This window comes from Syngnathus floridae, chromosome 9 (genome assembly GCF_059516105.1).
Source record: "Syngnathus floridae isolate MCC-2025c chromosome 9, RoL_Sflo_1.0, whole genome shotgun sequence".
Classification (NCBI taxonomy): domain Eukaryota; kingdom Metazoa; phylum Chordata; class Actinopteri; order Syngnathiformes; family Syngnathidae; genus Syngnathus; species Syngnathus floridae.
The window spans coordinates 12,158,839-12,182,450 of NC_142421.1; the positions used below are offsets into that span (position 1 = coordinate 12,158,839).

The following is a 23,612-nucleotide window of genomic DNA, read 5'->3' on the forward strand; positions in this document are numbered from 1 at the left end:
TTCAAGTGCAGATTTTGGATTTTGCGTTGGCAGCAGTCGCTTGTTGGGGAGTGTGTGGCGGTGGGAGAAAAGGAGGAGTTAAATTGGTCCAAATGGTTGGCAATTCCTGCTGGTCTCATAAAGGTCGTAGATTATTTAACGGGCCTGTAAAACGTGCCGAGTGATCGCATTGCACCGGCTTCTGTCGTTGTTAAGAAGCGTAATGTTTGCACACCATGGCTTAATTCCTCCTAATGACCAAATGCTCTTCCACCCTGACCAATTAGACCAGTATCGCACTTCCATTTTCTCTACACCCACAATTTTGACTTTGTTGTTCGAAATAGTCTCCATGGTAGGAACACACAAACGCACACACACACACAGTGCAAAGTGGAGCGCGACTGCTCAGCTTTGGCCTTTCCTCTTTGTTGCTCTTCAGCGGCCCCACCCGGGACTCATCACAGTGAAGCCAACCGGGCCTCCCCTGATGATTGACATTTCAGCATCTGGATGAGAGCCTGCAGTATGGCTCTAGCCGTCCCATCTGTAACATCTCCGGGGAGAGGAGGCGGATACTCAGCCGGCCTAACTGCATGGCGGCCTCACTGATAACATGCCAGCACAGGTACACTATAAGGCTGCTTTCATTGTGTTGTGTGTGTACATGTGTGTGTGCATGCGTGGGAGCATGCGCACACCGTATTTTCCGGACTACAAGCTGCTACTTTTTGCTCAAGGTTTGAACCCTGCGCATTGTAGTCCGGTGCGGCGCAAAAATCCCGAAAAATCAGAGTTTTGTGATGTCTAATACAAAAAAGCTAACGAATGCATTTACCACATTATTGTGTTCCTCAAGCATAATACAGCACCTTCAATGCAATTCATCTGATGCAACTACTCAAAATACACCCACAATAAGTGAAAACAGAGCACACAGCTTCAAAATCAGCAGAAAGACTGACATTGATGCTATGTAAATGAGTGCATAGACAAAGTGAAATACAGTTTATTATTGTTGTGTCATCTCAAGCTTACCGCTTTACTGTGTCCGTTGTTTCCCTTAGATTGAAGGAACTGAACCATCAACGAAACGAAGTCTTTCGGCGAATCCTTCTCAATATTTACAAAAGATTTCTGAAACACTCCTTGAACAAGCAGGACCTAGCCCACAGATGTGGGAACACTGCTTGAAAATTTAAATTTGACCAGGCACTTCTTTGAGGTTCTGATGTTATGCATTGAGTTGTCTGGGTTGATGCATCCAACAACGGAACATTTTGATCCCTCCACTTCGACATCCTTGAGTTGTTTGGACTACAAAAGTCTCTCCGAGTAATAAACATGGCGGATTTGCGAATCCACCATTTTTATGACTTGGATTTTCATTTGGCAACACCCATTACCTTGTTTGGTTTGTCCCGCCCCAACGGATGTGATGTAATAGATATAAATACGTAATAGAAAACGGAAAAATCTGAACGGAGTAAAAAATAGCCCCCCAAGCAGATCATAAAAGTATCTCTGCAGCACCTGGAGGGATACATTACACTTTTCTACAATCTTGGAGACTCCAAGTACACAATAAAATTATTTTAAAGGCAAAAAAAGTCGATTTTCCATGATATGTGTCCTTTAAAGGGAGAGACTGACTCTTAACAAAGGGAGAGGTTTGGCTCTTAATGAAGGAAAGAGAGCTGCTGAAGCTCCTGTAGAGGTTTCCTCCGGCCACTAGAATGCACTGGGCTATTTTTGATGACATCTTGTTGCATCGCCCTTTTCAGTAATTATTTATCACCCGGTCATGTGATCTCCGGAGCTATACGTGTAGCTCGTATCGCATTGCCAACTTTACCCCTGTATGTGCTCCAATTTTATTTATTATTACCGTATTTTCAGGACTATAAGTCGCTCCGGAGTAAAAGTCACACCAGCCGTAAAATGCATAAAAAGAAGAAAAAAAACCCATATAAGTCGCACTGGAGTACAAGTCGCATTTTTGGGGGAACTTTATTTGACAAAATACAACACCAAGAATGGACATGAATAGGCAACAACAGGCTAAACGATACGGTATGCTAACGTTACACAAACGCAAACAAGGAACTAAGAATGTGCCTGAGGTAACATATTTACAGTTATTCAAATAACTATAACATAAATAACAAGTTTATCAAACCATCCATGTCCCTCCAAATGATAAAAGCCATCGAAATCTTCTCTGTGTAAACAACACCGCTGCTGACTCCGGAAGTACATGCGGCACTGACATCAGACTCATTGTCAGTTGCAGTTCCAATTATTCTACAGGCCTATATAACTACATATAAATGATATATCAAATAACTATAACATAAATAACAAGTTTATGGAACCATCCGTGTCACTCCAAATTATTAAATCCATTGAAATCTTCATCCTCTGTGTCACTTGTAAACAACTCTGCTGATTCCGGAAGTTAGTGGACGGATTCAGACTCATCGTCAGTTGCAGTTCCAATTATTCCACAGGCCTAGAGCGCCTTCATGCGGTTTAGTCTGAAAATAACATGTGACGTGAATCTACTACTAGTAAGTAAGTAGTAAGTTAATGATCAAGTAATAATGTGTTAATAATCTCACATGTAAGTTGCTCCTGAGTATAAGTCGCAACCCTGGCCAAACGGAAAAAAACTGTGACTTATAGTCCATAAAATATGGTCTCTTACAAATGGTAATTAAACATTAAAACGCCTGCGATTTATAGTCCGGCGCGGTCTACATACTTTTCTGAGAAATAACTCAGGAATCATTAAGACCGTTGCTTCCTAAGTGCAGTATGTGAACATTTTCTTTTTTTCCAGTGTTGTATTGCGGCAAAATGCCAGAGGATCTTCCAGTGCAAACACTTAAGTCTTATCCATCCCACATGTTGGACCATCTCATGGTCCAGCAGAGCGTGTCAGAGTTCACACACTTATCACAAAGCAGCAAAACATCCCATCCTCTCGCGGGGATACAACATTTTCATTTTTTCCTCTTCAGGCTTGCCACTCCGCTGTCGTGAGTTCTCTTATTGCTCCCAGTGTGCGTGTGATGTATTATTAAATAAAGCAGGCTTTCGTTTAATGCGCACAACGCTGGCAAAGTGCATATCTGCAAACATATGTTCACTGCTTACATAATGTGCGCCTTTGTATGAATCAAAGAGTAAATAAATAGCGACCCCAGCAAGGACTTAAACAGGCGACATTTGCATTTGTTAAATGAATCCAGCGGCGCTTAAGGGAGGTTTTTAAGCTTATTATTACAGCAGTGGATCATGGGAGGGGAATTCATCAGATAAGCCGCTTAGAGTGGCCTTTATTTTCCTCAACGCTCTGCAGCAATATTTGCTCAGTGCACCAGAGAAAGAAAGAGATTCTCCGGGGGTGTGTGTGTGTGTGTGTGGGGGGGGGGGGGGTCTGGTCCCGACACTCCTGCCACGGCCATACTCCATGCGGAAATGTTGCAACACCCCCCAGATTTTTGTTGCATATAAAAATAAACAATTCTCTATCCAAACAAATATTCTAATTCAGTTAGTGAGACGACATCATTTTCCCATTAAAATGTTTTGATTATTATTGCTTCATTCTTCAGTTTGGCCCTTGAGTGCAATAGAGCTGGAAAAAAAGGCAGAGAAGTGAAAGATGCTTGTAGTCATCTTGAATTGAAACCTTGACGTGCTTTTAATGTGCTTTGTTTTTGCCAGTGGGAGTCCTCATCGTAGCATCGGGCACACTCGGTGAGATGGAGATGACCTTGAGAAGTTGAGGAGATGGAAAACGCCTTCTGCTTAGCACAATAGAGACGGCGCGCCAAGCATCTGCTTCTATTTGCGTGAGTCAAGTGGCACTTGCCAATCAAACTTATGTCAAGTAGTTTTTCAAGTTCACTTATCAGATATGTCAGAATTGTAATTGGCCGTATGGTCAGGCGTGTACTCGTCCTCCGGCTCCATCAGGCGGCGTAGGCTCCACCTCGGTCATCAGCCTAACAGCGCTCAGCGCCATAGGAAATGGACATTTCGTGTTCCTAATGTTGTGGCCACTGAGTGCGTATTAATGTTGTCTTGTCAAAAGGTCAGTGAGAGCCAGCATCCAAAGAGCAATTTGCGCTTCTATTGGCTGCTTTCAGAAAGTTCCCGTTAGGTTTAGAAGGATTGCGCGGCTTTCAACTCTCAGCCGCGGCTACAAAGTGGTTGCGTCGGCGGTCACGGAGAGGAAGCAAATGGTCTCCTGCCGCCAATCATTTCCCACAATACACTTTAGCAAAACCAAGCGCGAACCAGACCGCCAGAGTTCGTGTGGTTTCGTGTTTGGGAAGGAGTTGCTGCCCATCTGCTTCCAACTGCGTTTATTAGAACCATCTTCAGCTTTTGGGTGTTAACCAGGTGACACCCAAAACATTTGAAGCAATTATGTATCTACACGTTGGCTGGTTAAAATGTGGAGCAAACGAGCTTTTTGTGAAAACAAACATCAAGCACAACCATCTGTGCTCTCCTTTTCTTTATGTTAACGAGCAGGCCAGGGAGGAATGCACCACGGGATAATCCCTCTGAATCGTTTTTTTTGAGTCATGCAATTTTGGACGTGAGGAATTGTAATCGGTGACACCCAAAGCAAGCTGCACATTGTGCATCTTATTGTATCCCAACAGATCTGACGGGCAAACCCGGCGGGATACACACTCATCTCCTGCAGAATGTTCCTTATCATAAACCATTGGAGTATGCCTCGGGGCTTCCAGTAAAAAGAAAAAAAAACTGGTACAACTCTAGCCTTACGGGTGTCAGATGGAGCAAGCCATTGCTGCATTCTATCACTGCTTGGCCTTCTTTGTAGAGGATGAAGAATATATGCCTGTGAGTGTTAAATTATCGTTGCTCCACTTTGAGGTTTAAAGGGACATCGGTGCTGGTTTGGTTAGCCTGTCAATTATGTTTTCCATTGTGTCTTAGCATTAAGCTAGCAGAGGCAATGTTATTTTCTTTTTTAAATACACATTGTGAAAATCTCTTTTCTGACGTATTTTCCATTCGCTGCTTGCTTATCTTCGCTGTCGCCATACAGTGCTTGTATCTTGAATTTGTGTTTGCCAGTCAAAGAAAACAAAAAGTCTGGTCTCTCAAAAACTCATATCTGAAGGCAAAACTATACCGGCACGCAAAGGTCAGCGAGTGCATTTTGCCTGACTAGCAATGAGTGTATTAAAAGCTGTCCCAGTGAGCAGGACAAAGAGCGTCCATGGACCTTAATTCTCAATGGGGGTAGAATGAGAGAACTTCTCCACGCCGCTTCTCTGCTCGCCGGTAGGTGGAGCTTGTCTCCTTTGGCTGAAGAGGAGGAGGAGGGGGGAGAACCGGAGCCGGAGATGATTAAGGTGGAGGGGGGGGGGGGGGGGGGGGGGGGGGGGGGGGGGGGGGGGGGGGGCGAGTGAGAGAGAGCGAGAGCAAGCGTCAGCACTCCATGCGTTAAAAGGGCAGATGGTAACGGCGGGTAAGTGAGGAGCAAAGCACTCTGCCGGCTACGCTGCCAAAGCTCAGCTCGGCCGCTCCACACGTGCCACCGCAGCGTCTCGCAAGAAACTGCCCCGTAGAACGCAGCGGCGCCAGCGGCGCGCTGGCAATGCTGCCGCCCGTCGCTTCTACTTCTTCGTCTCCGAGCCCACGCTGACGGGACACAGCAGCAAAAGTGCAGAAGGAGGAGGAGTGGGAGCCGAGATTGGAGCAGAAAAACGGGGCGAGTTGGGGACAACATTTGGGAGAAACCTACGAAAGAAAGATGCGGCGCGCAGCCAGCGGCAAGAAGAGACGCATTTAGGACATGAGACCAGTGAAATATCGGAAGAGAAACTAGCAGGAGAAAGACAATTCATCAGCAAAAGCGGCAGCAAGAGGGAATAAACTCTCTTTTTGTGTGTGTGTGTTTGGTTGCCCTCAAGTAGGAGCAACAAGGACGCCTTCCACTCCCAGCGCAAGTCCGGCAAAGTCTGCCAGGAGCTCCCGATGGCGTGCTACTACATCGTGATCAGCTCCACCCACCTGCGTGACGGACAGCTCAGGAGCATCAAAGGGGTGTTCCGAGGACCAATTGGAGCTGGCGGACACCAAAGCAACAAAACGGTAAGGCACCTTTTTCAAACCCGTTTGACGACAACAGTGGCCCGTCAGGTCGGGCCACCTGTACTCCACCGACGCTGGGCCGACCAGCCCAGTACGATCTAATACTCAATACACTTTAGTATTATTACATGATTCACTCCTTCAATCCTTATAGCTTGAACAAGATTGGAAGGCCGGAAAATCTCTCTTGTGAAATATTCACTTAGAGTTTCAACTGCAAATTAAAAAACAACAAAGAGCACTGTACTGTAAAAAAGCAAAATCAAGGAAACTTTTTTTTTTGAGTTGCAACCACTGTTGTGTTCAAGTCCTGAACATTGCTTAATGAATATCATCGGGTGCTGGAGTCGGGTTGGCAGCTTACTGTGCGTGTGAGTGACTGGCACACCCGGACTGACCATAGGGAGAACCGGGAGTATTCCCGAAGTGCTGGCCTAGGATTGGCCTGTTGGCCTGTTTCTCTCTGTTTTTTGTTTTTTTTTAATTTTTTTAAGACTGCCGGTGTGGCGGCGCGCCTATCCGAGAGACAGGCCAGGCCACTCAGGCCAGGAGCATGTGAGGAGGGAAAGACGACTGGTTTATATCAATTAACGCCCGCCCCCACAATCCGTATCAACCACACACTTGAGAGCGTGTGTGGAGGAAGGGGTATGTTACGTATGTCAGGTGCCGGCTGCTGTGGCGTGTGTCGCTAGCGAGCGGTGCAAGTGAGGATAATGGACTTCGAAGGTGGTAAAAAGAAGTGGAAAGGCGGTGCGGAGAGGGTTAGAAAAAGAAAGGCGCTGGAAGAGGACGCGGCCAAATGTAGAAAAGTTACGGATTTATGCAGCCCCCCACACGGTGCCATTAAAAACTATGTGTGTGCCCATGCGTGTATGCATGCCAGTTTGCATGTGTTGTGTGCATATGTGCCACTGCCATGTAATAAGGCTGTCCCTCTGCTGATTTATTGTTAGATTCAGTTCTAGTTGATTTTGTAAGTTGAAGAGTCATTTGTTATTCTTTCTTACATGCACATTCCTCTAAACTTTGTAACTGGCCCTGGCTAAATTAATACTAAAATATATGTCTGTTTCCTATGCAAAAGTGGAAGTATTGTCAGTTTTGGTGCTTCAGACAGTAGGCCCAGTACTAGCTCAGAGCAGCTGACAGGTAAAGAACATCTATCAATGCATGGGATTGAATAGGCTATGACTATGCATGAAACATTTGGGGGAAAAAAACATATATTTAACCATATCATCCTTTTGATATCAATTAAATGTGTTATTGTCGATAATATAATTATTATGCTGGTTGTTCTAACACTCCCAGCAGATGCAGAGTATACTGGCAAGACAAGTCCAGGGAGCAGTGCAAGGGAAAGGCCAACTCAGGACACAGACAGACAGACAGACTCAGAGAGACCTTTTGATTATTTTGCTCACCCTCATTCTAGAGATTTTGATATTTTTTTCCAGTACTACCCACAACAAAACCCAAATAATGATTGTGTGCATGTGTGTGCGCTCAAATGCGTTTTGCTTGTGCCCATGCAGTTAAGTGACGTACGTGTGGGCAAGGCCAGGGTGGCCTGGTTACATAACTGGCCAGAAAAAGATCTCCCAGTCCGGCCCTGGCGACTGGGTGTGAGTAGGGGCTTCCGGTATATCCTTGCAAGTGGTCGATAGACAACTCAAAGTGCATCGATGGCCGGCTCTTCTTGCCAGGCCATGACACGACCTTAACGGCTTTAGTTAGCCAACACTGTTACCACTAGTAGGCAAAGCAGGCATACCCAACTACAAAGAATGCTCACTATTGTTAGCCTCGTCGCAATTGTCTAATTGTTTCCATTTTTAATTGACATTGTGACAGTAAGAAAGAAAAGGGCTTGGCCAATATGCTAATAGGCTAAAAATCTTTAACATTGTATATGAGCAAGTCGTTCCTTTATCGCACAAATAAATGAGAATTGCCGATGTTGCAATACAGGAAAAAATGCTTGAAGCAAGCAAAATGCGCTTAACAAGAAATGCCTCAGAAGAAGAACGATGTCGGCAGACACAACAAGCATATTTTGCCTTGATTTACAAGATTTAATCTTGTTTCCAGTTGAGTTGTACTTTTTCAAACGCTTTGTCAATAATTCACTGCGAGTCATTTAGTGGACCTCCAAGCTGTGCTAGGTGACGTGAATTCCCGTGTGACAGTCACTGAGTCTTTAGGGCCACATCAGCGTCACTATGCCCCTCCCAGCAACTTGATTGTCAGCTCTTTAATCAAAGTGTTTGCACAGTTAATTAATTGCTGCTTCCATTTGCTTAATTGACTGGAGGCGCAGGGAGGCAGATGGCATGGGGGCGGGGAGGCCACGCTCAGCTAAGCGCTCCGTTGGCTCACCGGCGGCACAGGCGGCGGCTCGGAATCCCGGTCGCCGGGCCGCCCCGGCTCGGCCCGGAGCACCTGTCTTTGATGAGCGGCCGAACAGGGGTCGTTGTTGCGACTTTGGCGACGTTGCAACTTTCGGCGTGGCCTTGCTCAGAAGCTCCCATGAAGTCCGGCCACATTCAAATCTGGTTGGCGGTTTGAAACGTGCAAGCTCTCCCTCCAAGTGGCTCGAATCAAACATTTTGTCATTAATCAGTGTTTTTATATTATTTTTTTATAAAAACAACAACAACACTGTCACACGAGTTCTCCAGCAAAATGCGTCTAAGTAATAATGCGAACAAGTTGTCAAAGAAAGTGAAGCAATAATGAGTGTTTTGAAACGGCGGCCGCGTCCGTCACCTCTTCCCGGAATAGTGCGCTATATATACTCAAAGAGTTAATTGGCAAACAAGCGCACACGACGGCCGCCAGTCACCTCGCATCCTCGTGCGCACAACGACTAATTTTATCTCGGTCGGCGCGGGCGGCCTTCTGATGAAATGGCGTGAAAGCGACACGCCTCAAAGTAAGCCGCTGAGATGTGATGTGTTTGCGCAGCACAAAAGAAAGAAAAAGGAGATCATCTTTCATATACATTGGCTCAGTGATTCCCAACCACTGTGCCGTGACAGGTCGCTGGGTTTGCCGCCAATTTCCCTGTCGCTCTGAAAGCGATGTTCTATTTAGATGCCTGACATGGTCTTACTTTTTCATGAAAGAATAAACGGTGTTCCGTCCGGCAGGAAGTAAAAGTCTTTCTTCTCCATCCATTCACATGCAATGTCTGCGATATATATATATATATATATATATATATATATATATATATATATATATATATATATATATATATATATATATATATATATATATATATACACACACACACACACACACACACACATTGAAATATACATATATTTATTGAAGTAATCAGCTGATTAATCAGTTATTTTTTTTTCTGCAACATATCGCAATGCCTGAAAAAATAAATGTTTGGGTTTTAATAGTTCTGATAAAATATGATGATAAGTATTAGGATTAAATTATCTTTGACCGAACCATTTCTGGGCCCAAGGGATGCAAGATAAGTGAACAAAGTTGAGAAACGCTGCATTAATTCTCAAATGTGGCTTTGGATTATTCCTCCAGACCTCCATCAGCAGCCAAAGTCAGCCCCTATCAAACATGATCGGAATCCTCAAATGGACTTTGCCCAGAAAGGTCCTCCGATCGGAGATGTTCCAATCTCCTTCCTGACGAGCGTTCGGCACATTTTAAAGAGCCCAAAATGAGACAGCAAGAGAGAGTACGGGTCTTGACCTTGAGTGCACATTCCCGCTAATATGTCGAGGATTAGCGCAGTGACCGACAGCACGTGGTCAGCCATAACAAAATGGCAACATTCACCTCAAATGGACGCTGCTGTCCTTTCTTTCCTTCTGTAAGGCATCAGAGCTACATTTGGTCGGCTCACGTTGGACGATTGGATTTGTAATTTTTGATTTGTTTGCATGTTTGAAGGTAATTGCTGATAATGTGTAATAACTGCAATTGTCCTTTTTTCACTATTGTCACCTGCCAGCCTGAGGGCACCTCGGTGTTGTTCGTGAGTTTGCGCCCGTCACTGAGAGGAGGCAAAAGGAATGCTAGTCTGACTTTTGTAGTGGGACTTTTCATGTAGCTGTCCCCTAAGAGTGCACGCACGTTATTGAATTTAGATTTTTTTTTTAAATCCAACTTGAGGTTGTTAGTTTTTTTTTGTTAGCCATAAGAGTTTTTCTGCCAGGTGCAATATGGTGGCTCAAATATGTACGTAATTTTGCGATGCTAGAAATTTCGCGGGTCATAGTGGAGGTATTTGATTGACAGTTGCGTGGGGCGTGGTTTCAGCGCATTTAGATGACGATGTTTCTAAGCCTCCTTTTATATATCCTTGGCCATATTTAGAATCATTCGAATTTGGAAAGAACGTCCACAGCGCGAGCAATTGTGCGAGACACTTTTATCACTTGAAAGGGTTGCTTCCCTGAGCCGGTTGGCTTTGCTATTTAGATGTATTAGCATCCAAGCTAGCAAGCATGGGTGCTTGTCGAATGGTGTCGTTTCATTCTTAATGACTGTCAAAGTGTTGATGAGTTTTCTCGCTTTGAAAAGCGCCAGCAGCGTCAACCTGACTCATGAGCCAAAAGTTTTCACAGGAAAGACGCATCCAAATGGAGCTTTTGCGCGGCCATGGGAATTTTTCACACCTTTTCCCAACATCGGCCAGCCTGGCAGACACGTTACCGCGGCAACGTCCATCCCAGTCAAGGCAAATACTGTAGAGCCGCTTTCTCTGCATCATGTGTCAATATCGTTCAGGGTTTTTACACAAAAAGCAGATTTTAGCCCATTTTTCCACTTGTCGATAATGTTTTTTTTCTGATTCCAAATAGGCTTTGAAACATTTTTTTTAACAGCCATAAGAGTGTTTGTTTACATGTGTGTCGTTGGTATCTGCTGTTAGATTGTTTGTGTGTGTACCTGTGATAGGTATTAGTGTTATTAGTGTACGTGTGTAGTTATTACCATCCATGTTCGTGCAGTCTTTGTGTGTCGTTTGTGTGTTGTTGTCTGTGTTGTTACTGCAGTAGACGTGTGCAAAATTCTAGTTATAGTTTTGTGTGTATGTGTGTGTGTGTGTGTGTGTGTGTGTGTGTGTGTGTGTGTGTGTGTGTGTGTGTGTGTGTGTGTGCTGCATGCGACATGACGAGCGCGCATGTGGCAGGAACTCTGTGGATGTGTGAAACATCAGCCATGACTGAGGAGCCATCTGCTGCCCACAGCTACGTGTGGGTATGCGTTTCGTGTGTGCGTGTGTGTTTGTGTGCGTGTGTCCTCCCGTGACACAGTGCGAGTGCCCAGCTGACCCATGTGTCTTATTTATGTCATCCTACGGAAGATGAAGAGTTTTCTGACGTTGACCCTCAGAGGGAAGCGTGCGAAGCGTGTTTACACGTCAACACATTACTCTAAGTCTTCACTTTCAGATGTCGCCTTTTTGGAAGTTTCCACGGTAACGGCAGCTCGTTTGTGCGCTATCAGTCTTAGTGGAAAACTGCCCAGGCCAACGCTGCCTAAGAGCTTTTTTAGCTGCACTCAGACAAATTCAAAGTGACTTTAGGCTTTATATTAGTGCTATAAGTCGTCTAGATCTTGGGAGTGTAAATGCTGTAGCGACAGCTCTTTTTTCTCTGCAAACCGCCGAGTCACATACAGGTTAAGAAGTCAGCCCTTCGATCCAAAGAACCATCCAAATGTTTGGCTCATTTGTTCTTGGCATTTCAAAAACATGAATGAGGAAACGAGCTGCTGCCAAGGTGGCCTCTCGTTCCCCATGGCAGCAACAGCCAAAACTCGCCTTGCTGCTTAAAGTTGCAAAATCGGTTTTTGCCGAATCCATTTGGGTAGTTTTCTCTCTGTATTTTGCTTGTCCAAGCAAAATGAAGTGTGCTGCAGTTTTCCCCCAGTTGGCAGACTTTATCTTCCGGGTTGTTCCTGCTTAGTTGATCAGTCTCTGCGGCCGTTGTTTTGCATCAGGCTTAAAGCGTTTTCAATGCTATCACTGTTGCTGTGTCACGGGCTTGCTTGTAAAACAAAAAAAACAAAAACTCTGGAGTAAGTATATCGCGCTCAACAGCAGCCAGCTCAATGTGTACGTATGTTTACAAGGAATTCGTCCTGGATTTGCCGGAATGTAAATGACACTTATCCAACATGCCAACTCTACTGCAAGAGCCGCCGTGGCCCTTTAAAAACAAAGCGCCCCCCCCATCCAGAGAATGATTTTCCCTCTTAAGACGTTCTTAATGAGTTGTGGAGTGCCGCATGCTAAAGTATATATTTATGTAGCTCCCCCATCGCCATGGCAACTGTGGGGTAGCGAGCTGGCAGCGTTGAGGGGGCGTCATCGCGACTCGGGTGAACCCTGCCAATGAGGTGGGCGGTACTGGGGGCGGAGGGGGGCAGAGGGGAGATGGATGGTCGCCAGGTGCGATGGTGACGTCGGAAATGCAAGCAGATGGACGAGACGCAGAGTGAGACGCAAGTTTACCCACACTAACGTTTGTTAGCCTGCTGCCTCGCTGCTTCCTATTTCTTTTATTTTACTTGAAGCCATTGTTTCATTTCATTGGTTTTCCCAAGCGTTGCCCTGCAGGAAATGAGACAAGTTCGCTTCATTGGTCATTTATTCAACTAGCGCCATGTTATGCTCATTACAGGTTTCATTAATGTGTGTGTGTGTGTGTGTGTGTGTGTGTGTGTGTGCGCGCGCGCGTGTGTGCGTGTGTGTGTTCATGTGTGTGTGTGCGTGCGTGCGTGTGTATATATATATATATATATATATATATATATATATCTTTTGGTGTAATAGGAGGAGCTACTTTTTTTTGTTGTTGGTTCAGGTTGTCCCACGACACAATATTTACACATACAAAAAAAAACAATGACCAACAGAGGGGAATCCAATCTTCTTAAAAATTGTGCACTTGTAACGGAGGGGCACAGTATGGGTTCAGAAAAAATGCCGAAAACCAAAACAACATGTCTCTCAAGACTTGCACGTATGTATTTCAAGATAGTTTTTAATGTTGACTTTGGTCATCATGACGGTGTTTGGAGAGCTCCAAAAACCATCATGATGACCAAAGTCAACATTAAAAACTTGGAATAAGACTGTCATTTCTTTTCACCACAGCGTCATCTGCTGGATACGTTTGCCTGCTTGAAACTTCGAAGACGCTCCAGGAAAGACTTGTTATTGTGTTTTTTTGCCTTTTCTTCTCATTCGTCTCCCCTGGGGACTTTTCTCTCTTTGCCTTTCTTGTTGTCATTTCATTTGATTTCGTGCGCGTTGATACTGTGCAATCAGCAGGCCGCCTTTCTTCTTCATCGCCTCGTCTTCTCCTTCAGTCGGCTTCTCATTCTTCTCCCCTTTGATTGCATCCATGCTCGCCTTAGCGCTTAGCTGCCCCTCCTCTTGTCACCGTGCTCCCCTGTTCAGTCTCACTTTAGTGAGCAGTAAAAACAAGCATCGAATCATCCTAAAAACAACAACAATCCGGCCATTATTCAGCCATCTCCATCTGGATGGCTCACAGGCACGCATGCACCCACGTGGAGAGCTCAGTGACTTGAAGAGGAAGTGAAACAGAAGGCCAAGGATGCGCGCTCTACTGGAGGCGAGCGTGGCCGGCCTGGCGGCTCTTGTCTTTGGGCCAAGATCCCGTCCTCCCTCCCTTCCTCGTCCAAACACCCCCCGCCCCCGGCAAAAAAACATACGTGGCTCCTCAAAGGGCGGGTTTACACTGTGGATGTATGTGCACAAGCCACATTCGGTACCAATGTCTGATTAATTTTGTGTTCATTTTAAATGACAGGTATGACGCGCGTCCCACTCGCATGTAAATAAGGCCACGGGCAGCAAAAGAGATGTCAACTCAAGAATGTCAATGATACACACACACACACACACACACACACACACACACACACACACACACACACACACGAGTGACACGTTAGTGGACAACAGCTGGTGACGGTCACAAGATTAGGTAGGCCATCTCGTACCCTCCATTCCGACACGTGTGCAGTTTTTTCCCGAGTTCAAAACAAGCCTGTCGAGGCTACTTCACGGCTTCACGAGCAATCAGCCGAAAGGTTGTGTCACTATCAGACAGAAGCAATCACGGTGCTCCGCATGTGCACTTTTTTTTTTTAATCCTCCCGAAAGGGAAAAAATAGTTTCATTTAAGCCACAACAGTGGAAGTGAGCACTTTGTTTTTATTTACCTGCGCTGAAAAGTGATGACAAATTGGGATGACATGAGGAAATGACAAGTGGTCACAAACAGTGCGTCCTGTTCCGCACGTCTAAAACGGAATGACATCATTATGAGAACATGACAGTTCATTTGGATTCATATGTTTGGTTTGAAACATTTTTCTGCAATAAAAGTGGAATGACAATTAGATTCGCTCTAAAATATTTTTGGACAAAACTGTTGCAAGGAAATTTTCTTTTTCTTTAGAGAAAAAACAGTTGCCAAAAAGACAACGAGATTGAAGTCTAATTTTGCAATATTTAACTATGGTGAAAAACTTAACAATTTTAAAGAAAGTGTTTATAATCTTCCTTTTTTAAGAATGGTTTTAGGGGATTTAAATGGTAAATTTATGACAAACATTGAAATTAATTTGTTAGTTTTTTTTCAAGAAAGTTTTATGAAGAGAATCTTAAAATATTGTAACGAAGGAATGGGATAGAGGTCAAAATGTATTAAAAACATAAACGTAAGGAAAATATTTTTCAGAGAATGTATTGTCATCTTAGGATAAATTTGAATTTTTTGGGGGGTAGACTGAAGTCAAAATCTAACTGGAAAAGAGCTCTGGTAGCTCTGCTTCAGCTTTTCGTTCTGAAAACATTTGCTTGCTCTTTAGTTAGTTACTAGTTTGTTGGTGAGTTAGTAGTTACATATATCACTTCTAAAAAAAATAAGCTTTTGTTTGTGACTAAACAGATGAATGAATGAGAGTGTTGCATGTGTGTGTGTCTATTAGTGAAATTGTGACTTGTGTTGTGTCAAAGGAAACGTACACGAACGATGTCAAAGATAACCAAGCGGTGTCTGCGGCCACCAAAGGTCATGGCGGTTATCTTACCCTGCGTTAAACATGCGCATGCACACGCGCGTGTACGCGAGCCACCAGCGCCCTGTGTGTGCTGTGTGTGTTTGCTTGGTGTGGCGTCAGCACTTCTAATGACAGTGCAGCAGCAGATCATATCGATCGGCCCGACCCTCTCTGACTATCAATACCGATGATCCCATCCAGATAAGCTTACACGCAATCAATAACACTCTCTTTGTCTCGCTTTATCTGTGCGTGTGTGCTGCGTGCTGCGTGTGTCTGATGTCACTATGACCTAACCTGTCTCAAATAGGCCACACTCTCTTCGTGCATCTGCGGTTGACTCGAAGCTGACACATTGTCTGACCTTGTGCTTGTGCGTCTTTGCTTGAACTGACCATGCATGCATGTGACATGGATGGGGTAAACCTTGCTTGCAGTAAATTGTATGGGAGTCTACCTATGTGCGCTTCTTTTCATAGAGAGCCTCTCTCGTGTGTGTGTGTCTGTGTGCGCGTGTGTGTAGTGTATCTGTATATACTATGTGTGTATAGGTATGAATGTACGTGTATATATGTATATATGTGTGTATGTATAAATTTACGCGTATATATGCTTATATATGTGTAGATTTTTGCATATGATGATACAGTATGTATGTATGTATGCATGTACGTATATATATGTGTATATGTATGTACGTGTATATATGTATGTGTGTGTATATGTATGTGTGTATATATATATATATATATATATATATATATATATATATATATATATATATATATATATATATACGTATATATATATATATACGTATATATATATATACGTGTGTGTGTATATATGTATATATATATATATATATATATATATATATATATATATATATATATATATATATATATATATATATATATATATATATATATATATATATATATATACACGCGCGCACGCACACATACACACACACACACACACACATATCCGCGTGTGTGCATGTCAGGGGTGCTTTGGGGCACCTTAAGGTCGGTCAAGGTGAGCTGTAATGGAACTCAGAGCAGATCCAATCGGGCACCACTTGTGGTAAAATGAATTGGCCTTACACGAGGAACCTGTGTGTGTGCGTGTGTGTGTGTGCATGTGTGTGCGCGCGTGTGTATGCGTGTGTGTGTTTGTGTGATGTGCGTAAAGGCCACGGAAGCTGTGAAAAAACAAATCCAATTGTGACGGCTTCACACAGACAAAGGGCACATTTATTCAGGAGAGCAAAAAGAAAAAAGTGTATGTGTGATGATGTCAATCTTTTCGCACACCAGTTGCCATGGCATTCTGCGCTTGCTTGTATTATTATTTCTTTATTTTTTTTTTAGGCATGATCGATCAGTCAGTCAATCAATCCAGCTTGCAAATAGATGTTTGAAACATAGTAAAGTGTTAAGTGCTAAAGAAACCGGCCCTTGTAAGATCAACATAAGAAAAATGTCATTATCAGAATAATAGCCAATTACTAAAAGAAGAGTCGATCAATCATAGTTAATTTGCGCAGGAAGATGCAACACAAAGTGCTTTGCATGGATTAGCATCAATGGCGACCATGGCGCTTATGAAGAAGCAAACAAGTCTGATCTTACTTGCGTCTGTGTAAGACGGTAAATCTTACCAGTTAAATTTAATCATGTCAGACTTATACGCAAAGACGCATCCTGATGTTAAAACAGTGAGCATGTATGTGTGCGTTCATTTTTGTGAGTTTCTGACTGTTTTTCATGCCGATCTTAGCATGCGATTGTTTTGTATCTTTGGGCTTTGGTTGGAGTGAGTTTGTGGATCTGCGTATTTTGTGTTGGTCAGATTTGTTTCAAGCGTGTGCTCTTATGTACCTCCTCCTATGGTCCGTCCTCCTCCCTGCCTGTGTGTGTGTTTTCCTTCTTGCGTGATTGTGTGTGTGTGTGTGTGTGTGTGTGTGTGTGTGTGTGTGTGTGTGTGTGTGTCGCGAGATAACATTGTTGTCACAGAAATCTATCAGCTCCAACAGGATTGCTTTTCGCCGGCTTTGCTTGCTCCTGTGTTTCATTCTTGTTTCCTGCACCTCAGCCTTGCCCCCCCACCCCAGCCAACCCCGACCCGCCCCCACCAACCACCCCCCACGCCTTCACCCCATCACTCTTAAGATTTTCACTAACAAAGCAACACCACCAGTTGCACTTAATAGTTTAGATACTTCTGTGTGCGTGCGCGTGCGTGCGTGCACGTGGTCATCTCCTCTAAACGATTCCCCCACTGGGAGTGAAATAGATACGAGGGAGACGGCGGGACGGGAGCGCGGATGCATGCGGAGAAGTCGGAGATAGATGACAAGTCGGGAGGGATGGAAAGGCGGGGAAGGGGGGCGCTTGGGAGGGCGCAACATGGCGGAAAAATGAGTGATGGAGGCCAGAGAAGTACAAAGATGAATGGGAGGGCGGCCGGCTGGAGGAGAAATGAGTTAAGCAGCGAGCAGGTGTGATGGAGCTCAGCTTGCACGTTACATTTGTCACTGGAAATATGCCCGCTATGTTGGCACGTGTGTCACCTGCTCCGCCTTCATCGGCGAACGGACATATACAAAACAGCTTTTGTTAAACTGATCTGAACTCAATCTATGTGTGCCACCCGAGTTGGGTGAAACTGCAGGCCTTTGACCTCACGTGCGTTGGCCCCTTCTTGGTGGTCCAGGGGTCTCTTTGCAGAATGATGGAGTGAGCAGGGAGAGAGTCAGACTTGAAAAAGACATTGAAAGAGACAGGGGAGAGATTTAACAAAAAGAGAGAGGGGGGAGGGGATAAACAAAGTGAAAAATCTCACAGCCATAATCTTGACTCAGCCCGGAGAGGCTTTGCCAAGCTGACCGCGAGCACATGCACGCACGCCACGTTTAAGACAGAGTGAAAAAAATGCGAGCGCTGCTGCTCTGCATGATAATGAGAAAGGCGTGCTGCTTGAGCGTGTCTTTGTAACGTTTGTGTGTGTGAGGTCAAATCCCAACTAAGTCGACACTTGGTTGTCATATCCGGTGTGTATTTGTAAGGATAAACCCTGCCGGCGGAATTCCACGAGGGGACGTCAGGCCCGAACAAGTCAATCCATAACACGCTCCCATGCGTGCACAAGAATCTGAGCAGGAAATTGATAGCCAGAAAACAGCAATTGACAGAAAAATTGCGAAGGAATAAAAATCACCAAAATAAAAGCAAGTTGAATAGCGAGAAAGCAATACCGATTAAACGATAGCAATCAAAGCATCGAAATGATAGCGAGGAAACCAAAGCAGCAACATGAGAGCGACAAAAAATGTGTCGAGGGACGGGCCGCACGTATCGGGCCTGTAACAGCATGGTGCCGATACTGACGGCAAAAAAAAAACAAATCGGACATCGAGTAAATCGTCCCCTGCAGCGGCTAGCGCTGTGCCGCGGCAGTTGCACACGTGGCCATCTGTGTCAAAATCTCAGTCTTTGTTTTCATTTCCTGTCATTGACTTGAATGGATTTTTTCATCTCCAAAGAACGTACTTCCTCATACTTGCATCAATTGGAAGAAAAAAAGAGGAAACAATGGATGGTGTGAGGCAACAGGTGCACAGAAATTTTGGGACACCACGCTTAATCAATTCATTCATAGCAGTCTTTGTGTGCGTGTGCATGTGTTTGTGTGTGTTAATCAGAAGACTGTTGAACTGGAGTGCTCTCCATCTGGCTGCACACACAAACACACAGACACGCACAACAATGTCACTCATTGGCATAAGGACCCCCACCTCACTGAAAAGGAGTTCAGCTGACATGTGATTGACAGCTGTCCATCGTTCATGTCTTCAGTCATGTGATTTCATTTATATATTGATTGATTCATCACATTTACGGGAATCTGTGAGTCAGTGTTGGTGTCATCTTAATTCAAGAGAGCAGAGTGTGCATGTGTGCGCCGCAGCACATGCAGTCCACTCGGGATGGAGATGCAATATTCATGTCAATATGGCCGCCGTCTCGTCTTCATTTTTTTGCGGTGGCGGAGCGCAGGTTTTCAAAAAGGTTTTTCTCTTCCAACATCCTCAAAATGTACGAGAAAACTCTTTGCGGAATTACGGATGCTTGTCTTTTGTGAGGCCAGACGCGGTGGCAGAGGAAGTTTCGCTCGCTGGATCCTGAGAGCGGCGCTCTTTTTCCTTTTCACATGCTCCACCGTTCCTCCCGTCTCTTCTCGTGACATTTTCTTTCTTTGCCTCAGTGTCGCCGACGCGCTTGTGCCAATGAGCCATGAAATGCTCGCCGGCAAATGTGCCAGCGTGCGTGTTTATGACGGTGTGCAGCTGGATTCGCAAGAGCGCTTAAGGTCCCCATCAGCCAATGTATTTGGAGATGAAAGTACCCATCTCATTCTCTAACCCTTACCCTACTCGTACTTGCAGTTGTAGGCGCATTGATTCGGGATGGAAAAGGAGCTCTAATTTTGTCTATTGGATGCGGAGGCGCTGGAATTAATGCCGTAATTCCGTCCGGTTTTACGGTTCAATTTCTGGCACACGCATGCACATCCCCCGAGGATGCGGGGTTGTGACCGACCGGGGGTGGGGCAGCTTTGCTACCCATATGCTGGCCAACGTTGACTCAGTCCCCACTGCCGGACGCTCCCATCACGTTCGGTCTTTGACGCAAATGTCGCGCAGCAACGTTTTTATTCTCGTTAGTCTTCCGCTCTGTGGATGATTTTGCTCTTTTGGCTTGCAAATGTATTTCGCTAGTTTCCAGACTTTGGAGTCGGGCAGCTCACTGCATGGAAACGGGAACGAGTTGCGGCCTTTGACGAGCTCGATGAAACGTGTTAGTTTGAAGTCAACTACACACGCGGGTAATTGGGTGCAAAACATTAGCACTCCTTCATCCCGAGGCCCGCTTTTGTTTTCTGGCAGCGACGGACAAGCCCAGCCAGCGCTAAGCGCTAACACGGCGCATCAAAGCGCACAACAAAAAAAGCCGAGCGAGTTCTTAGACAAAGTTGAGACATCCAACGCGCATGAACGTTTAGAGTCGGCCTTGGATCAGAAATGTTCCGGAAACTCCATTGGAATGGATTACGAAATCTAACTGGATTGCAGCAAACGTTGCTCATTAAACCACATCAGTGACTCATTTGAGGATCCTCTCAGGCTCATTTCTTGTATGAATGAAGTACTTGAAAATACAGTAGTTGCTTTCCTATCACATCTTTGTGTACATGAATTGTAGTGTCTTCTGAAAAGTGCTGATCTTGCAGGAACAAGGATTGCCTTGTCTTTTATCTCTCTTATCTCCATTTAAAAAGAAGTCCATTTCAACTGGAATAAAACATTTCATGTGCTGCTCTTCTTTAAGCCAATCCACTTGTGGTCCAAACAAAACAATCCATAAAGTTGATGGCGGCCCGAGAGGGTTTTAATTGCGGCGAGCGGCTAATGCAAGCTAGCAGGAGGGAATCATGCAAATGGCTTGCTTGTCTTTTTAATTGAAGGATGTCTTTGTGGTGCCTGTTTAATAGAATAATGTCACGTAAGTCCTTCCTTAATGTTGCTCCACCCCATGTAATCGTGCCTCATAAGTCGGGACTTAATGCAATTATGGCGACTCGTGCAATCATCGGGGGTGGGGGGGTATTTTGCAGCGGTAATGGACGCAGGACGGCGGCAAATTTTGTTCTTAGTCTTCTGTCTGTCGCGTCCGAGCAAGTGAACGCTGAATTCCTACAGCGGTCGTTGGCGCAGAGCAAACTTTAGTACTCACTGAAAACAACGTTAAAATGGCTGTGGGAAATATTTCCATTTTTTAATAAGAATAATTTGCTCTCATTTTTCAGGTGCGTGCATGTGAAAGGTATGAATCAGGTGTGTCATAAGTAGTAGTTTGTGTGTGTGTGTGTGTGTGTGTGTGTGTGTGTGTGTGTGTGTGTGTGAGTGTGGGAGTATGTAACACTAGAGTGTGTGGATATATGTATGAGATATGTAGTCACGCAGATAGTGTGTGTGTGTGTGTGTGTGTGTGTGTGTGTGTGTGTGTGTGTGTGTGTGTGTGTGTGTGTGTGCGTGCGTGTGTGTGTGCGCGCGCGTGCGTGAGTGTGTTTGTGATAATGCAGATATTATGCGTGTGTATGCGTAAACGTGCATTCATTCAGACACTCACATTGTCGATCAATAGTTGCGATTAAAGGGGTCATCTGGCATGGAGACGCCGTCATTCACACATGCACTCAAATGAAAAGCTCCAATGTAATCAATATTGATTACACATTTCACCTTAGTTATGATGTTCATCCACAAGCCCCGGCCACTTTGTACTCCAACACACTCAGCAGATGGTGCACACGCTCATGCAACAGGACATGCTTGCGACATGTTTGTGTGCAAAATATGTCACCATGGTAACGCATTTGTCCAAAATTAACTTGTGACAGCCCGAACGTCGTAAATAGTGATGAATATTTATTTAGGAAGCCATTCTTCACGGACAGCATTTGTGTGTGTATTACCAACAATCTAACAGCATTTCACCACGGACTCACGTGTGTGTGTGTGTGTGTGTACGTGTGTGTGTGTGTGTGTGTGTGTACGTGTGTGTGTGTGTGTGTGCGTGTGTGTGTGTGTGTGTGCGTGCGCGTGTGTGAATATGTGTGCGTGTGCGTGCGTGTGTGTGTGTGTATGCAGGGGGAGGGCACCTCCAGTCTCTACTGCGAGCTGTGCGACAAACAATACGTGCGACACCAGCAGTTTGACAACCACATCAACTCCTACGACCATCACCACAAGCAGGTGAGTGAGCGGGTGAGTGGGTGGGTGGGCCGCCTCCCGCCTTGGCTTTTTGCTTTCCGCCTCCATCCCTTGGTGTCTTTTGTTCCATACCAGAGACAGAAGGAGCTCACTGCTCGCTGAAGTTTGGTATGTTGCGCAACACATGTATGCGTTTAAATGCAGCACTTAACACACAATGAAATGGACCTTTGTCACCACATACCGTAATTTCCGGTGTATAAGCCGCACCGTTGTATAAGCCGCACCAGCTAAAATTGGGGGATATTTTAGTTTTTTTTCTTACATAATCCGCACCGGACTATAAGCCACACGTGCACACGAGTTTTTTACAAAGAAAGACAGTACACAGAAAGTATTTTTGAAGTTTGAATAATATGCTTTAACATGTCTTTTTAAACATTGCCTGTGACGCAGCAGTAGTACCGCAGCAACACGGAAGTGTGCACGCGAGTTATTAACAATGAAACACTGGACACAGAAAGCTTTTTTAAAGTTTTAATAACATACCTTAACATTTCTTTCCAAACACTGCCTGTGACGCGGCAGTAATACCGCAGCAACACAGAAGTAACACAGCACTAGTAGGGTTTGATTAAATAAAACATACCGGTAAAAGTCACTGAGATGCGGCGGTAACGCAGCAGCAACACGGTAGCACAGCACTAACAGGGCTGGTTAAAGTAAAAGTAAAATAAAAGAGCTTCATCGTCTTCATCTTGCTCCTGTGCACTGAAACCGTCGAAGTCTTACTCCTCAATTTCCGATTGGAATAGCGTTAGATATCCTTCGCCACACACTTTCTCAGTATCTCTTTTGTCGTCGTTTTTATCCATTTCTTCTAGCATTTTCCATGATGAGGATCTGTTCATGCTAATCTTAGTCATGCACGAAGCGCTAAATTACATTAAACTAGCGAACGACACGTATAGCTCCAGAGTAGACCGGACCACGAAATAAAGAAAAGGGTGCCGCAACACAATGTCATCAACATCGACTGCCTTTAGCTTAAAAGCGGCATCATATGCATTTCTTTTGTCCCCCATAATGATGGTTTGTGTATAAAAGCTTCCTTTCAGTAATGTCCGTCTTGATCGCATTCTGCCTGATGCGCGAAATGTTGTAAACACAAACTAGCACGTCTTCTTCGGCGCATTATCTCTTCTTCGCCTGTTTCGCTCTTACTTCCTGTTAGAGCGCCCCCTGGAGGCCGGAGGCCGTAAAATCCACAAGTACGCCGCGCCGCCATTTAAGCCTCAGGGTTCAAAGTAACCTTCTGAATAACATGCATTAAAAGTTCACATTCATTACAACTTGTTTTTGGTGAGCAAAATGAGCAAAAAGAATTGAATTTAAATGCTGATTAACTGGGTTTTAATACAATGCAGATGGTCCAAACAGCGCCACTGCTTTGTGTAATCTCTGAGTCACATGGCAGAGTAAGAGAAAGGGTTTAGAGCACAGGTGTCAAACTCAAGGCCCGGGGGCCAGATACAGCCCGCCACATCATTCTATGTGGCCCATGAAGACAAATTGTGCATGATATTCGTGTGTCATTACTAGAATTGAAAAT

The 23,612-nt window shown here is 44.7% G+C and overlaps 1 protein-coding gene across 2 annotated transcripts in view; it reads left to right on the forward strand.

Moving 5' to 3' along the window:
* Positions 1-478: 478 nt before the first annotated feature.
* LOC148393564 (uncharacterized) overlaps positions 479-23,612 on the forward strand; it is a 30,713-nt gene continuing 7,579 nt past the window's right edge. The window contains exons 1-4 of one of the 2 annotated variants that reach the window (XM_088385428.1): positions 479-607; positions 3,712-3,839; positions 5,946-6,126; positions 21,938-22,042. In XM_088385428.1, coding sequence (XP_088241554.1) covers positions 6,010-6,126; positions 21,938-22,042 — 222 coding nt within the window. In that variant the 5' untranslated portion in view covers positions 479-607; positions 3,712-3,839; positions 5,946-6,009. Of the gene's footprint in view, positions 608-3,711; positions 3,840-5,454; positions 5,501-5,945; positions 6,127-21,937; positions 22,043-23,612 lie in introns of those variants that run through there. The other variant, XM_088385429.1, reaches the window with a different exon arrangement.